Here is a 17,223-nt window from a genome sequence, read left to right as displayed (position 1 = left end):
GTGTGCAGGAGGTCAAACATTCATTATCTTTTCCAATGCATAACAGATCAATTTAATTAATAAATGTAAATATTTCAGTCAACATTTGCTTGATAGACTGCAACACACGTTTCAGCGCTACACGGTGCCAGGCAGGAGGCTGTTGTAAACAAACCAGCACGTGTGCCTCAGGCAATTGATCCCAAAGGAAAAAAAAAAGAGATAACTGATAAGAACAGAGGATTCAAAGAAGAATGGATTGAATTGTTTTCTTTTATTACCAATGCGGTGAGATTTCCTGCATGTTTGCTTTGCAACGAGAAGTTGTCAAGTAATAAAAAGAGCAATTTGGAAGAGCATTTCCAGGGAAGGCATGCTAAATGCTGACCACCAAGATGGGAGTGAAAAGAAAATTGTGATTGCAGAACTTCTGGATAAAGTACAGGAGAGCAAAGATAGATTTAAGAAGTGGAATACATCTCCAAACTCCACTACTGCTGCTGGTTTTGTTGCGAGCATGAAAAACCGTTCACAGTGTGAACAGGTACGCTCTTATGCAGGTATGTGAATTTTCTTTTATTCCCCTCTCCGTAATCCTCAAAATGAAAATAACACAAAAAATTTGATTTCTTTATGATGTTTCTATTATTTTATCAATATAGAAAAAAACTAATACATAAATATTGTAATGGTATTTAAACCTAAAGCACAAAATATTTTTTAAGTTTAATGTATGATTATTATATAATTAATCCCATTTAGTAATTTTTTATAGTGGGCTAATACACTTGGAGCCCATGTTGCCATATGAGACTTATATAAGACCTTTTGCAGCTCCAGACGGATTTGTTTTTGTTTTTTGGTCCAATATGGCTTTTTGAACAGTTTGGGTTACTGACCACTGCATTAAACTGTGTTTATTTGCAACTGTCAATGCAACACATCTGCCAAAAATCATCTTTGATTTTTTGTGGTTTATTATCAAAACAATCAAGAAATATGGAGATAAAGAGGCAAAAGAGATGCTTCAGGCATGTGGGATCATTTTGATCTCATATTTGTTTTAATTTTCTTGTTGTGTCATCCTATTCCTTTCATTCATAACCCTATGGATCTGAATTCAAATTAATTTCAAATTGAATCTTAGTTTGTTCTTCTTACTTTGTAAAAATAATAATAAATCCTAGTCCACAAACATTCTTTTTCATATTGTATTCACATTGTATGTTCACATATATGGATACCATCTAAGAATATCAAACATATTTTAAATTTAAACGATAGACACCAAATAACATATTATTGCAAATATTGGCATAAATCATATTATAGGTCCTCAAAGTTTAGTCTGTCAAAGACGCTCCCTGTATTCATTTTAATGTCCAGCAGGTGTCACTATTTAGTAACAGTATCAATACAGTTTCGAAATTTTTGTTCTGTATTTTGTTCAAATGTGATTATAAGGGAGTTACTCAGAGGAGTTCCAGTTTTATTAATAGAGGTTAATAGTAGGATTTTTTTTAATTTTTATTCTTTACTAACTTCGATGCAGGCAACATATATATGCTTTTTTTTTTTGCTTAGATGGAAATAATACAATGCCTAAGAATTAAAATGTTCAAAATAAAAGATTAAATAAAATTGTCTTTATTTTATAATTAGTTATTTTATGTATTTTATGTATCAATACTTTTGACTGAGAAGGGTGCTCATGATAAGAAGAAATAACTCTTTCATTAAATAATTTACTAAAAGCTTGCCTTATTTTAAAAAAGGCATTCCAGAAAAACATTTCTTTCTAACGTTTTAGTTATGTAGCCCCGTCTTCTGCATACTTGTCTTGCAAAGCACTCAAAAACCTACTTGCGTAATGTAAGGATTTGCAGCCACCTTTACTGCTGCCTGTATTTAACGATTTGCTCATTATAATAATAATAAATACTTGACACCAAATAATTTATCAAACGTTTTACACTTTAAAGATAGCTTAATTTTGTTGATACATAAATATATTTATATATTTTTAAGTAAATAATAACTATACACTTCCGAATATTTCGACAGGCATTTGAAAAGCACACCTCATGGGGCTTTCGAATATCCTCCCGTTGACATTTCTTACCAAATGTTTGTTGTTAGCACAACATGTTGGAGTTGGGGCATTTGAGGTAATAGAGCAAAACGTAAAATTTATTTAAGTCCGAAACTTGGCTGAGGCCAAGATGTCTCGGATGTTGAGACTTCTCTCAGCGGCTGTTGTGCCTTTTTGTCGAACTGGGGGAGTCCGAGCTCGCACATTCGGTTCTGGAAACCTCTTAGTACTGGTGAGTAACTGCTGACCTGTTTCTCCTGTCTGGTCTTTAAACTCAGTCTTGACTGAAGTAAAACACATTTTACCGCAACTCCTTTCATTGAAATTATATGTAAGACGTTTCTGCTTAGTAAAATATCATATTTCCTAATTAACAGTGGGATGGGATTTTGTTTGCAACATAGCATCTCTCCGCTGCATATTTTTCGTTCAAGTTTAATTTCATGTCTCTAATCAATCTCCTGGGTGAAAATTCGCCAAGTAGTCGTATATCGGGTCATGTTACCAAAACAAAAAGTATATTTCGTTCTTAATTATACGGCTGTTTTATCTGCTTCTGACCCCCAGATTTTCACACCCTCCGTCATCGCTCCGCCCCGCTCAAGTGTGTCTTGCGGAGCAGTTGCGCAGTCATGTTAATCAATTAGAGAACTGTTCCACATGTTCCGCTACTCATCCGCACATCACAGTCCACATACATCTTCTTCTTGTAAGGTTTTATGGCGGTTTGCAAACTAGTTAAAAGTGCATTACCGCCACCAAACAGATAAGGAGTTAAACAAGAAAGCAGGAAACAAGACTCGCCCCAGGAAAAAAAACAAATAAAAATAATTTATATATATATATATATATATATATATATATATATATATATATATATATATATATATATATATATAATATTTATTTTCATTTTTGTTTCTGAACTGTTAAATTTAACCCAACATTCGTCCTCATAATTTGTAATATATCTTTAAGTTATCGTCACTCTGCCAGTTTCTGATGGTCCTATTGGTTTCCCCATCATGCTTTCAACCATTCCCCAGTTTAAATCTCTAACTTCAAGATTTTTTTCTGCAGCTTTCACTATTATTTTGATTTTTTGGGGTTTTCCTTGTCGTCTGTGCACTACAAATGATCACTTTTACAATGAAAAGAACAAAATCTTTCTTTTTTACAATCAACAAATCTTCTTAAATGTTGGGATACTGCTCCAGAGGGTTTGAAGTTGTCATTTGCTTAACTGTTGGTTTGGGTCTTTCTAACTGGGATGGGATCCTTATTGCAGCTTCAGCATACTGTATGTTATTCCAAGCTGTCATGTTAATCAATGAGAACTGTTCCACATCTACCGCCAATCCTCCACACGTCAAAATACAGAGCAGAGCTGAGTTTCTGCTCAGCTCCGGTCCCTTCCGGGTCATGATCCACAGTTGCAATCACACCAAACAGGAAAAAGAACGTGGAGAAGATCCGGTTTGTCAAATTACATCTCCGTCCTCCGGAGCTAAATTATTTTCTGGAAAGGAAAAAGATTGTTGTGATATTCTGGATTGTGAAAGTAAAATAGGATAACGACAGATCAGTAACTACTAATCAGAGGATTTTTTTTTTATATTTCCAAAAAAGAAGACAGTTTTATTGGATACAAACTATTGGTACTTCAACATATCAGGAAACAGATTTTTCACCTTAATCAATATAGTGTTTTTTTTAAACTGAAACCGGTAATGAGCCAGTGGATAAATGCAACAGTAATGTAGTTCTGTAATCAAAGAAAAAGCAAGACCCACACTTCTCTGGTATAGATGTATTATAACCCTTCCTCAAGCAGTATAAACTCCTGATGTGCTTTTATTGGAACCTGTGATAACTGTTGGTAGAATATTATTTCTGCTGTATTGTTCACTATTGTGTTATGTTTTTCTTCTAGGATCATGGATTTTTTGGTCAACATAAAACAAATATCCTTTCTTGTCAGAGATATCGGTTAGCTCAGCGTCGGCTCTATTCCACTGAACCAAAAGGTGAGAGTTGCTGTGTGTGATCGCTCGCAATTGACTCTTTATTTGTGTGTTGTTTTACATGCTTAAAGATGGGGTGAAGAGTTAACTAAGAAGATAAATCGTTTTATTTTTTCTCAGCGAGGACTGGACAGTTATTGATGATAAAACATTTTTTCATATCAGCAAAATCTGATTGTTGCTATCTTTCTTCTCCTTAAAATGAAGCCAAACTTTCAGGTCTTTTCAAAAATTCATGAAAGTCTTCCACTATACCTTTAATTACATTACCCAACCCTCCAAAGAGTGTTATTTTTATTCATTAGCATCTGAATATTTCAAGACTCTAGTATTGACAGTAATTAACGACGGGGAGCACTTTCAGATAAACGTTTCACCCCATCTTTAAATTTTGTAGATTTTTTTTAAAGTGCTTTGATTTGTAGTATGTGTAATAAACCTGATTTACTCTCTGCAGTTACCTTTTTTATGCCTTAAAATTAAATCCTATTTTACACCTTCCTTCCTTGTTCTTCGTATCCTTTTTTGTTCTAATGGTTAGGACACAAAAGGATAGAAGAAGAGATTCATTTTAATGCAAATGGTATTAAATGAATCTCTTCCGTCAAGATTCTAAAGATTTTGAAAGGGAAAAGCTTTTTTTTTTTTTTTGCATAATGACCCTGTATCACACACAGACTCATAGAAGATGTGTGAGTATCGGTTTTAACACCAGGGATGGTTTGTATGCCATATTTTTAAGCGCTTTTATTTCAAGAATGCCAGTAAGAATTCAATCTATTGCATTCTTGATGTTCAATAAATCTTATCGGCTGTATTTCAGATGGAAAAGGAGGCGGAGCAGGAGGAGGACGACCAGGTGGTGGAAAGAGAGGCGGGGGAGGGAAGGACTGGTGGAGTCGGATGCAGAAGGTTTGTCATTAAAAAGCTACACCAAGGCAAAGTTAAAAAAAATTTTAAACTACAAATAATTTTAAAACTTTGGTAATCTTAGTTAGACTTTTCTTACCTTCCCTTTAGAATATTTTACATTATAGGGGCCCTAGTTATGTACTATGCCTATATTAAATACCGGAAACATTTGTCACTCGTAAAATGAAAGATACATAATATAAAAACTATTAATTCCAAAGTGAATTAAATACTTCTTATATATTATAAACAATGTTTGCCAAGAGTCAGCCTTGATAGTGTTTACTTTGCCCTTTTTGAGCCTGAAAATAATTTTCCCGTTGGACTCAATCAGCAGACCTAAGGCTGTGACACAATGTGAAGCCATAGCTGTATCTTTATCCATGAAAACTTGGGGTGATTGGACAGATATCAAAAGGACTGTTCCGACTCTTGCTTGTTTTCATGTGTAAATATCATTTCCGCTTTCCCAACCATTCACTAAACACTGCTAGGGTCCTCTGAAATGTGAGCACCCTAAATATTACACTGATCATTGGCAATAATGTTTTGGTTTACAAGCTCATTCATTTAGTGCTCCATGTTTCTGTTCTCAGGGCGACTTTCCCTGGGACGAGAAGGATTTCCGATACGTGGTGATAGGTGCTGCTGGAGTCACCTCAGTACTGCTCTACCTTTACTTCAGAGACAGCGGCCGAGAGATCAGCTGGAAGGACTTTGTTCACCGTTACCTGGGAAGAGGCCTGGTTGATCGATTGGAAGTTGTTAACAAACAGTTTGTCAGAGTTATCCTTGTACCAGGAGCTGATACTGAAGGGGTAAGGATAGGCTGAGCTCTATAAATGTTTGTTTTACCAAGAAATATAATGAACCTAAAGACAATTACAGAAACTGCCCTTTAGTTTGGCACTAAACTTCTCTTGCGTACAGTTATAGTATAGGGAAACTAATGTCCCTTCGATTATACAAATTATGCCTAAAAGAGCCATCCTATTGTTTGATCTGCTTCTTTTTTTAAACTGGGAATTTTTCTAATTTTTCTTATGTTTCTCAGAGTTATGTTTGGTTCAACATTGGGAGTGTTGATACTTTTGAGAGGAACCTTGAGGCTGCACATATGGAGCTTGGGCTGGAGCCATCTCACCGGGCTGCTGTCATCTACAGCTCTGAGAGTGATGGGTGAGATTAACTTTTCATTACCCAAAGAAGTCAGTTGTAGATGACTCCAGTATGGGAGCTCGATTATAACCACCCCTCCAGGAAAAAAAAAAAATCTCTTTATTTTGGTACTGTTGAAGGGTTCTTGCTTGTTAAAGTTGCAGCATGCTGTATATAAGCAGAATGGGAGAATAGAGATAGAATGAGACAGAATGATGAAAAATGGGTCTCTATGTTCTCCAGCAGTCTAAGCCTATAGCAGCATGACTATAGAGATAGCTCAGGATAACCTGAGCCTCTCTAACTATATGCTTTATCAAAAAGGAAAGCTTAAAGCCTACTCCTAAAAGTAGACAGGGTGTCTGCCTCACGGACTAAAACTGGTAGTTGATTCCATTGGAGAGGAGCCTGATAACTAAAAGATCTGCCTCCCATTTTACTTTTAGAAATTCTAGGAACCACTAGTAAATCTGCAGATAGAGATTTAAGTGCTCTGTTAGGGACATAAGGAACAATCAGATCTCTGTAAGATGGAGCTTGGCCATTTAAGGCTTTATATGTGAGATGGAGGGCTTTAAATTCCATTCTGGATTTAGAAGGAAGCTAATGAAGAGCAGCCAGGGTAGGAGAGACATGATCTCTTTTTAATTTTCATCAAAACTGTGGCTGCACTTTGCACTGGAGCTTCTTTTTCAGACTCTGGTCCAAAGACAATAACTTCTTTTTTGTCTGCATTCAGCAGCAGAAAGTTAAGAGTCATTCAGGTTTTTATATCTTTAAGACAGTCTGTAATCTGTAATGGATGGGCTTCATAGACTCGATTTTGTTTACACAAGTGTAAAACAAAAATTAATTTCATTTGGAACAGCTCCCTGGACATTTAATCTTTTTTTGAAAGTGCAGCCTTGAAAAATAGTAAAAAATATTCACCTGGATCAGTCACTGGTTTATGATACTGACTTTATTTTCCCATCACTGTTTTGAAACATTGGAGAATAGTTGATTGATGTTATATTTTTCATTTTTATAGGTCTTTTCTGATGAACATGATTCCTACTCTGTTGCTGATTGGATTTTTGCTGTTCACATTACGACGTGGTCCAATGGGAGGAGGCGTTGGTGGTGGAAGGAGCCCCTTTAGCATGAGTGAATCAACAGCCAAGATGATGAAAGACAACATAGATGTTAAATTCAAGGATGTGGCGGGCTGTGAGGAAGCAAAGCTTGAGATCCTGGAGTTTGTAAACTTCCTGAAAAACCCACAGCAGTACCAGGACCTTGGAGCCAAGATCCCTAAGGTGAAAGCACATTGGCCTCTTGGGGTGAATTTTCCTGTCTTCATTCTCTGTTTCCTGACAGTAGTTGATTGACGCATGTGTTATTGTAGGGTGCAGTGTTGTCTGGCCCCCCTGGGACGGGAAAGACTCTGCTTGCCAAAGCCACAGCAGGAGAGGCCAATGTCCCCTTCATCACAGTCAATGGCTCAGAATTCCTAGAGATGTTTGTGGGAGTCGGTCCAGCCAGGGTAAGGAAAATAATCTTGCCAATGTAAAAGGGAGTTTCTCTCAAATGGTAAATGTTTAACAAACATTACTTGTGTAAAGGTGAGGGACATGTTTGCCATGGCAAGGAAGAATGCACCGTGCATCCTTTTCATTGATGAGATTGATGCTGTGGGAAGAAAGAGAGGCGGAGGGAACTTTGGGGGTCAGAGTGAACAGGAGAACACGCTAAACCAGCTGCTAGTGGAAATGGATGGTAGGCTTCACAATTCCTCCATTCTGATGTAGAGTATGTTGTATTTTTCTTGCTTTATTTTATCTCCTTTATTGTCTTGTTCCCTAGGTTTTAACACAGCTACTAATGTGGTGGTACTTGCTGGAACCAACAGGCCTGACATCCTGGACCCTGCTCTGATGAGACCGGGACGCTTTGACAGACAAATTTACATCGGTACTGTCACTCATTATGCTTTAACACAGACTGCAGGACACGGTTTTAAAAAGTATTCAGTTAAAGAATTAAACTGAATAATGTTAAAATCAGATTTCTGTAGAAAACTGACCTATGTAACTAGATGATGAAAAACAGTCGCTGTAGATTACAGCTTGTCTTTTTAGAAGTGCATATTTTAATCAACCAGGGGGTTCATGAACAAAGAATTGCATCAACCTGCTTGGTGTACACTCAAATCAAGAAACTGGAATACATGGGGAAAAAAATATATATATAACTGAAGGTACTTTAGGGTTCTAGTATGCTTCCTTTGCACAACCCAGTCAATAGTCCTCTTTCAACAACATTATCATATTCTTGACGTACATTTCTCTTACTATTTCTCCTACTCTGGGAAGCTTAAAAAAAGATCTTGTAAACGATAGATAACTTTGTAATATAGAGATTTTTCTGCCGATGCCTGAATAAGATATTGGCTCCTATATAGACTAAATAGCTGGATCGGATATCTGTGATTTGATATTGGATATCTGAGACCCAATACAGTGCGCACTCTACCTGGAACTGCATTTCTTTCTTTTTGCTAAATATTTTTTTTAATAAATAATCTAAAGTAAATTTATATCTGTGTTAATTTGTTAACTTTTTTTTTAACAATGTTTATGTTGAGCCTAGCACCTTGACTCAGGTTTCAAATGATATGGCTCATTCCTTTAACAACTGCATCGATATCGCCCGATCCGCTGGGGAATGAATCAAAAGATCTGTAAATGACCTGATTGCACTGTTACAGAAGCAAAAATAAAAGAAAAAGAAAAATCATTTGATCAGATAATTGTGTTTTTAATAAGAAAAAAAAAACTGAAAAAAAGGGTGTTTAGATGGAGGCAAGAGGTGCAACATAGGATGTTAATGCTTAATTTGAAGTGGCCACCAACCAACATGACACAACATCCAGCTACAGGTTTCTAAAGTTCCTTTTTCAACTTTCTATCCATTTTCTGTTCGAGATGTTTCAATGGTAGCTTGATTAACATAGAGCTCACTGACAGTTCTTTCTTTTGAGGAAATGACAAACCTTTGTCCCATAGATACTGACATGCCATCTGCAAGTGTAGTGACCGATAGTTCATCAATGAATAGATCATCAGCAGATAAAAATGTAAAATAAATGTAAAATAGCAGAGTTGCATAATAAATAATGATGTAGCCTAATAGAATGGACAGTTTCTTCTAAGTAACAACAAATTTAGTGAAAAACTAGGTTTTGATAAGAGCTGACTGATTGTTCAAGACTCCTATCTCAAGTCTGGTTCACTGTTAAAATCTGTCATTGCCTGAGAGAAGATTAGAAACAGGTGAAAAAAAGTGAATTCAACATTTTCTCCTAAATCACTTGTATGAAGGGATTTGTTTGCACAAACACCTCTTGCTTGAGGCTCATTGTTCCAAAGCATTCATGCTCAGGATACTGAAATGGCTCGCACCACTTCTACATGTTACAGCTTGTATGTAAACCAGAAAAATGTAAATTGTTGAGCTTCAGATGGGTTAATGTGGATGAATGATGAGTTCTTTTTCTGCCTCTCTTTAGGTCCTCCGGACATTAAAGGCAGGGCTTCCATCTTCAAAGTGCACCTGCGACCCATCAAACTCGATCCCAGTTTGGATAAAGATGCTCTTGCCAGAAAAATGGCAGCTGCCACACCAGGATTTACTGGTAGGTAACCTATTCTTAATGTAATTGAAACTTCAATGTTTGTTTAAGTTTTCAATTATATGAAATCAAAAAACCCAAGTATTTGATTTATTCCACCAAAAAAAACACAAAATTTTTACAATAAACGTTTAAAAGCAAAACCATGTTTAAAAAAAAAAAAAAAAGTTCAATAACAGAATTTGTCAGGATTGATTACGACGTTTTAGATTATTCTATCTAGACTGAGATGTGCTATGGTTTTTTTTTTTTTACTTACTAAACTTTACTTTTCTAATTTTAGGTGCTGACATTGCTAACGTGTGCAATGAAGCAGCTCTGATTGCTGCCAGGTACCTGAGCCCAGCTGTCACCCCAAAGCACTTTGAGCAGGCCATCGACCGAGTCATCGGAGGTCAGTGACCATGATTTCCTCTTTAAGAATCTGCCAAGTTTGCAGATGAGCTCTGGCTCTGTATCTTAGTATGGGGTAGATATATCTATGTCTATGAGAGAGGCATGTAAACCATTGCTACAGAGGTAAAGCATAAGGGAAAGATGTGAAGTAGTTAGAGGGGACAGAACCGAGGAAAACCATTTGACTGAGCTTCCATCACTGAGGTAAGATAGGTAAGAGAAAAAGTGTTGATGAAAGGGAAAAAGAAGTATTGTGCACTACAGGGAAAATTAAACTTCCTAAAGTTGACATTATTTAGGTTACATTTTGAGGTTTGCAAACGGTAGGAAAACCTAAGTGGCTTTTAGAAACGATGATAAAGACAGATTTATTGTTATTAACATGTTTGGTAGGCCTATAGAAGCTACACACATAACTCAGGATAATCTGAGCCTCAAAAGAAAAGGTTGACACCTGGCCTTAAATGTAGACTGGGTGTCTGCCTCATGGGTTGAAACTGGTAGTTGGTTCCACTGGAGAGGAGCCAGAAAACTAGAAGACCTGCCTCATATTCTACTTTTAGTAATTCCAGCAACCACCAGTAAACCTGCTGTCTGAGTGCTCTGTTAAAAAAAAATAAAAAAAATAATTAGATATCTGATATAAGAGGGAGCTCAATTATATGTGAGAAGGGCAAATTTAAAGTGTTTAATTTAACAGGAAGACAACCAAAAAAAATCTTGAACAGGAGAAATATGATTTATTCTTTTCATAGAAACTTTGAGGTGTTTTTTGGATCATCGGAAGGCATTTAACTGATGTATAACTTTCCAATAGTAACGAACCAGTATAGTCCAGCTTAAAAGAACCAAAGGCATGAATCAGTTTTTCAGCGTAACTCATGGAAAAAATGTTACAAATTTTTTTATTCCACAATAAGAAAAGAGGAATTCCTCAAAACTTTTTTGATATGGGAATTAATGATCAGTCCTCAAAAAAATAATACCAGGGTTTTATTTAAATGATCGAAGTTCAGTTTAAAACCGTTCAGAAGAAGTTATGTAGTTTATTTTGAAAGGACTCCATTTATGATCTAATGTCATCTAAAGAGGGTCATTTTTGTTTTGCATTAATTTAAAAGCAGAAATTTAAAAGTAATATTGTTTAGTGCTCTTCGAGACATGGCTGTAGTCTGTCCAAATATTAAAATTCATTGGGATTAATTTACAAATATAGCAGAATATCATCAGCATAAGAAAGGAACTTAATCCCACGTTGTCAGGTTAAATACCAATTAGGAAGCATAAGAGAAGCGGCCCAGGCACTGAATCCTGCGATAAACCTCATATTATGCTTGGGCTTGAGAAATATGTATTATTAACATGATTGTTATTATTATTAACAAATGATGAGCTTGATATTTGCATAAAATAAGTGTTTTCTCTGTTTGAGCAGTTGGCAACTGTCAGAACATTGTAAGTGAAGCAGAGTGAGAAGTAATTAGTTTTTATCCTGAGTTCTAATATACATTTGGACAGTTTTTTTTAATTTATTTTTTATAACTTTTTAACATTATGTTAAAAGTACTACATCAGTAAAATCCTTGCGTGATGTAGACTATAAACAACTATGATACAGGCAGGGCAACTGAGTTAAGACCTTGTATACTTCATAGTGATGTTTCAGATGATCTGTTTCTGTCTAGGCCTGGAGAAGAAGACCCAGGTCCTGCAGCCTGCTGAGAAGAAGACTGTAGCTTATCATGAAGCCGGCCATGCCATTGTTGGCTGGTTCCTGCAACATGCTGACCCCTTGCTAAAGGTATGTCGTCTGTACACAGCACAATTACATCATGGAAACAAAATAAATACCAGAATCTATAATGCTATAAAATGAATACTCTCCAGTTTATCATATTTTCTTAGAAATGTACTATTTAAATGTGTTCAGAGCAAGGTAAGAACAATCAAAACAAAAATTAAAAATTGAACAATAAAAGTAGTGACTTATAATCCAGCTGCTGTAAATGAAGGGATTATGTTTGGCGTTTATCAGATGAGATGGTGATATGCTCCATAAGGCATACATTCGTTCAGGGCTGAAACATTTAATGGGATAATTGTACTCATGGTCTTCCACTTATCGGGGATCCGGTCTTGGGGACAGTGGTCTCCGCAGAGACTCCCAGACTTCCCTCTCCCGATCTACCCTGTGGTTCCTCCACCACTACAGCAACTAAGTTTTCCACAAGGTTTAGCCGGGTTTGGCTTTCTCAGAGTGTAGCGTCCCGGTTGAAAAGATGGTCTCTGAAACTGATGGTTCACAATTTTTTTTTTTTTTATTGAATAGCCTTGCTTGTGAACACACCGTAAAAGCTACAAAATACACAAATAAAATCCATATTAGTAACTCAGACAGTAAGTTGACTTTAACCTTTTTTACGCCATCAATTTACCATGAATCAACCTTTTTAATCTGGGCAATCCTTACCTTTAGTTCTATCACCATATTTTGCAATGTATATTAATTAAATCATTTAGTATAGGATTTTATAATGCCTTGTACCATGAAATAAAAGAAAATGCATAATAATGTAACCATCTGTGACTTCACATAGTATAAATTGTTGCTATTCACAAACATTTGTATTGCTGAATAAGCATGGCAAACTTAAGAGAGACCATTAGCACTGTCTAGTGGACATAAAAACGTAATTATGACAAATATAACTTAACAGCAACCTGTAAGCTCCGTGAAATATGACTAAATATGCATTCAAAAAACAAACACTGATACAAACCTTGTTCCCTCATCAACCAGGTGCTAAGGATCCTTTGCAAATAAAAAGTACTGCAGGACAATATGCTTTTTCCCTTTTTAACTTTAGAACACAGCTTCTCTCTGCACACCAGTGTTTGCACCACTGCTGTACACACTGCAACAATCTATTCGCGTCACTTTCCTGCTCTGGGCCTTTCACAATAAAAGTATGGTCATAAGTAGGGATGCACAATATAATCGGCCCCCTTATCGGTATCGGCCTGTATCAGCCTTAAAACTGAATATCGGACATCGGCCACCCCACCGATATTTAACCCGATATTTGATCAGCTTGTGAGTTTCTAAAGTCTAAAAAAAATAAATAAAAAAAAACTACTTCTTCTTCTTCCTCAAAAACTTCTTTTTTACAGACTTAAAAACTTCTAAAGAAGAGGGAAAAAATATTGATACATTAAAATATCACAATATCTTCATATGCTGATATATTGCCATTTAAAAACACCATATCAATCTCTTTTACTAATGAAATATTGCTATATGTCATTGTTATGCTACGAAATCCCCCGAAAATTCACGAAATGTTGCCATATTTTTATATGTTGATATATTGACGCGGTATCGATCTATTTTACTAACAAATCTCACAAGAATTTGCAAAATATCACGAGAGTTTGTAACAGAACGATGAAATTTCACGAGATTTTGAAAGTAAAATAGATCGATACCGCGTTTTTAAAAATCAATTTGATATCAGCATATGAAAATATATTTGAGTATATTATTTTTCAAAGTGTCAGAAATGGATAACAAAACTGCTATTTTCAATGACTACTTATTTTTGTCCAGCTGTAACATCGGTATCAATATCGGTTATCAGCTCCATGAGTTTTAAAATATCGGCATATCGGATATCGGCCAAAATCCCAATATCGTGCATCCCTATTCATAAGCATATTACGGCTTTAGCAAAATAAGGTCTTTGGATTAATTTAAGACACAGAAATGTTTATAAGGACATTTACACTGAGCTCTACATATATCACTGCTGACAGTTCAGCTCACTGGCCAGTAGTGAACCTTAACAACAAACTTAATTATTTTTCAATCATCCTCCTCCTCATCTTTATTTTGATCAGTTGGAGTTTGTGGCCTCTTCACGCCAGCTATATGTTGCTAAATAATAAGAATAAAACTTTTCCCTGGTGAAGCAAATTGAAAACAAGTGTGAGAACTTCTACATCTTTCTTTTTTTTCCCTGCATATGAAGGAAGTGGTCCTGAAATTTACATCAAAATGCATTTTCATGGTATAAAGGCACAGTGGTATATCTGTATTCTTGTAATTTTGCAAACTTTTGGTGTTAAATACCTGTTATAGTTGTACATAGACGGTTTACTTCAATTCAAACAATTCAGAGATTAAATGGTTGATATCGGCCAGCATAACTCGGACCAGGACAGCTACTGCATGATGTTTATAGAGCTTTGCCTTAATTTCAGGTGTCAATCATTCCACGGGGGAAGGGTCTCGGTTATGCTCAGTACCTCCCAAGAGAGCAGTACCTTTACACCAAAGAACAGCTGTTTGACAGGATGTGCATGATGCTGGGTGGCCGCGTGGCTGAGGAGGTCTTTTTTGGCCGGATAACGACGGGGGCTCAGGATGACTTGAAGAAGATCACACAGTCTGCTTACGCTCAGGTACACTTGCTGAGTCCGAATGTGAGTAATACTGACACAGCTTTACACTTAGCTTTACTTTGTTTACTGACATTTAGGTGGTGCAATTCGGGATGAGTGACAAGGTGGGCCAGGTTTCGTTTGACCTCCCCCGGCAGGGTGAGATGGTCCTGGAGAAACCGTACAGTGAGGCTACAGCTGAACTCATTGATCAGGAAGTCAGAAAACTGGTGGATGAAGCATATGAGCGCACCCTGCAGCTCATCATGGACAAAAAGGATGAAGTGGATAAGGTGAGACTTTTTTTTAGCAGAGCATATTTACTTGTAGCACAGGTAATGCATCTTGAATTGTTTTTAAAATGGTTATTGTATTTGTTGTATTTAACTTTCCATCAGTGTCTCCAATGCTAAGCCTAGGTTGGTTCCAACATATAATGATCAGTTAAGAACTTGCTGCAAAAAATAAGAATTAGTCCCTTATTTTAGGAAAATGCTATTTACATTTGATGTGAGATCAATTGAATATGTTTTTGCTCTTAAAATAAGAAATAAAACTTATCGATGATCTTATTTCAAGTGTAGTATATATAATTATTATATTTCAGAGTCCAAAACACTTCTTTCACTGGCAGTTCATTTTACTTACCAGCTCAAATTCTTTTAAATTAAAAAACACAAATTTAATGTTATAGTTTTTCAATAAGATGTTATAGATGTTGAAAGCTCTCCACAACAGACTTATAGAAGATGCGCAGCATATTGCTGCAAATGCTAAAGGAACTAAGCTTCCTTAAGAAGTACATTCTACTCTATACCTTTTTGTAGACAGCTTCACAGTTGCATCTCTTGTCAGGTTTGTTGTCAGATAATTTTATTTTCCTCCATATCTTTTCCCATGAAATTAGGATTATCTTAACTCCAATTTCCTCTGAAATCTACAATAATCTTGATTCATTGACATTCAGGATTAGATGAATGTTTCCACACCATGCTTCAAAGCGGTTCACCAGCTTCCTGTACTTATCTTTGATGCACACAGTGGCTGCAGAGCCCTGCCTTGGAACAGACCAGCCATATTATTTAATGGCATTTAATGCAGCCAATGTCTGATTTTTGTTGATTTGGCGGACGTTATGTTGTAATTCATGGAGTTGTATGTCTGAATCAAATACATTACGCCGACTCAGTCATGTTTATCTATTATTCCGTCCTCAGGTGGGGAAGCGGTTGCTTGAGAAAGAGGTTCTAGACAAAGCCGACATGGTGGAGCTGCTCGGTCCTCGGCCATTCCAAGAGAAGTCAACCTACGAGGAGTTTGTAGAAGGAACAGGGACCTTTGAAGAAGACACAAGCCTTCCAGAGGGCCTCAGGGACTGGAACCAGGAGAGAGGAGGGGAGGCTGAAGAGACAGGCCCAACCCAGGACAAACAGCAGGCAATGTAGGGCCTGGGATACTTGGAGAAAACATCTTATCTGGACAAAAAGTAGTTTAGTTCTTCTCTGTCTGGGAGGATGACAAAACCATTGGGTACAAAACATCATTCACTCATGCCTTGTTCCCAACTTACAAGATTTGGACTAAAGTCAGGATACATCCTTATTATTCATATATTTATAGAAATTAAACTCAGTGGTTTATCTTTAGTCAAATATGAGCTTCGAAGCGCCTCAGAGTCGCAGGCTCCAGTTTCTGCCACATTTATACCAGAACTGCAGATTCAAACTGTGTGGACGCACTGCTTTCTTTATTTATGTTTTTAAAAAATACCAGTCTCTCTGACGGGAAAAAAACTCTGGACTTGATGAATGTTTCTGTGAACAAAGAAGCTTGAACTGTTTTTAAAAATTACATCAAAAATGCATTTTTTTAATGTATATGTAAAAAAACAAACAAACCACGAACTGCTCTGTTTCATGATACCACAGCAACCTTCATTTGGATTTTACTTGTTTTACTGCTGTAAAATTAAATATACATAACCTGTGTGGGATCCTGAAGTTTTTCTTTCATGATAAAAAAAAATATATATCCCATCAGTTAAATTACAGACGGTAGGGGACTTATATTGATATTGAAAAATCTTTGAAGGGAAAATTGATTCACCGAAAAGGTCTTTCTGGTGTTTTATTTTTTCTTTGTCATTTTTGATCTAATTTACAACCTTTAAATGTAATGATTTATTGCAGAAATTGTTGATTGTGTTTGTAAACCTAAAAGTATTTTGCTTTTGGGACATATTGCTGATTTGTTTGCTAATTCACCCCTTTGTTTTAGATGTAAATATCTTTTAGCTTCCTGGTTAAGTTGCAGGATGATGAAGTAGATTTTCCCGACATTAGAGAATCATAATTTTTTTCAGATTTCCTATTGACTGAAGACACTCTAAAATCTTCTTAAGAGGATGCTTAATTTTGGAGAAACCTGGGCTGTTGCAGAGAGATGGAATCCATCTCATGGTGCAGCTCTTCTTTCAAGGAATCTAGTCAAATGTATCAGTCCCCCTAAAACCCTGACAGCCGGGGTCCTAGTTCAACACACCTCTCTGT

The 17,223-nt window shown here is 36.3% G+C and overlaps 1 protein-coding gene across 1 annotated transcript; it reads left to right on the top strand.

The window, feature by feature from the left end:
* The first annotated feature begins 2,075 nt into the window (after positions 1-2,075).
* LOC107093609 (AFG3-like protein 1) lies at positions 2,076-16,207 on the top strand. Its single transcript, XM_015388786.1, has 15 exons — positions 2,076-2,303; positions 4,005-4,098; positions 4,919-5,007; positions 5,604-5,825; positions 6,062-6,186; positions 7,196-7,463; positions 7,553-7,690; positions 7,770-7,923; positions 8,011-8,118; positions 9,716-9,841; positions 10,122-10,232; positions 11,920-12,035; positions 14,495-14,695; positions 14,773-14,967; positions 15,892-16,207. Exons 1-15 carry the CDS (start codon positions 2,202-2,204, stop codon positions 16,117-16,119), a joined length of 2,277 nt encoding a protein of 758 aa, XP_015244272.1. The 5' UTR covers positions 2,076-2,201; the 3' UTR covers positions 16,120-16,207.
* The last annotated feature ends 1,016 nt before the right edge of the window (positions 16,208-17,223 follow it).

The sequence above is a fragment of the Cyprinodon variegatus genome, unplaced genomic scaffold, assembly GCF_000732505.1.
Source record: "Cyprinodon variegatus isolate N-32 unplaced genomic scaffold, C_variegatus-1.0 Scaffold434, whole genome shotgun sequence".
In the NCBI taxonomy this organism is placed as follows: domain Eukaryota; kingdom Metazoa; phylum Chordata; class Actinopteri; order Cyprinodontiformes; family Cyprinodontidae; genus Cyprinodon; species Cyprinodon variegatus.
The sequence above is the reverse complement of the archived record's forward strand: the minus strand, read 5'-3'. Positions and strand labels throughout refer to the sequence as shown.

Coding starts and splice junctions, on each gene's coding strand:
- LOC107093609 (XM_015388786.1), top strand. CDS start 2,202: ATGTCTCGGATGTTGAGACTTCTCTCAGCGGCTGTTGTGCCTTTTTGT. Junction 7,691..7,769: donor TGGGAGTCGGTCCAGCCAGG/GTAAGGAAAATA, acceptor ACTTGTGTAAAG/GTGAGGGACATGTTTGCCAT. Junction 14,968..15,891: donor AAAAGGATGAAGTGGATAAG/GTGAGACTTTTT, acceptor TTCCGTCCTCAG/GTGGGGAAGCGGTTGCTTGA.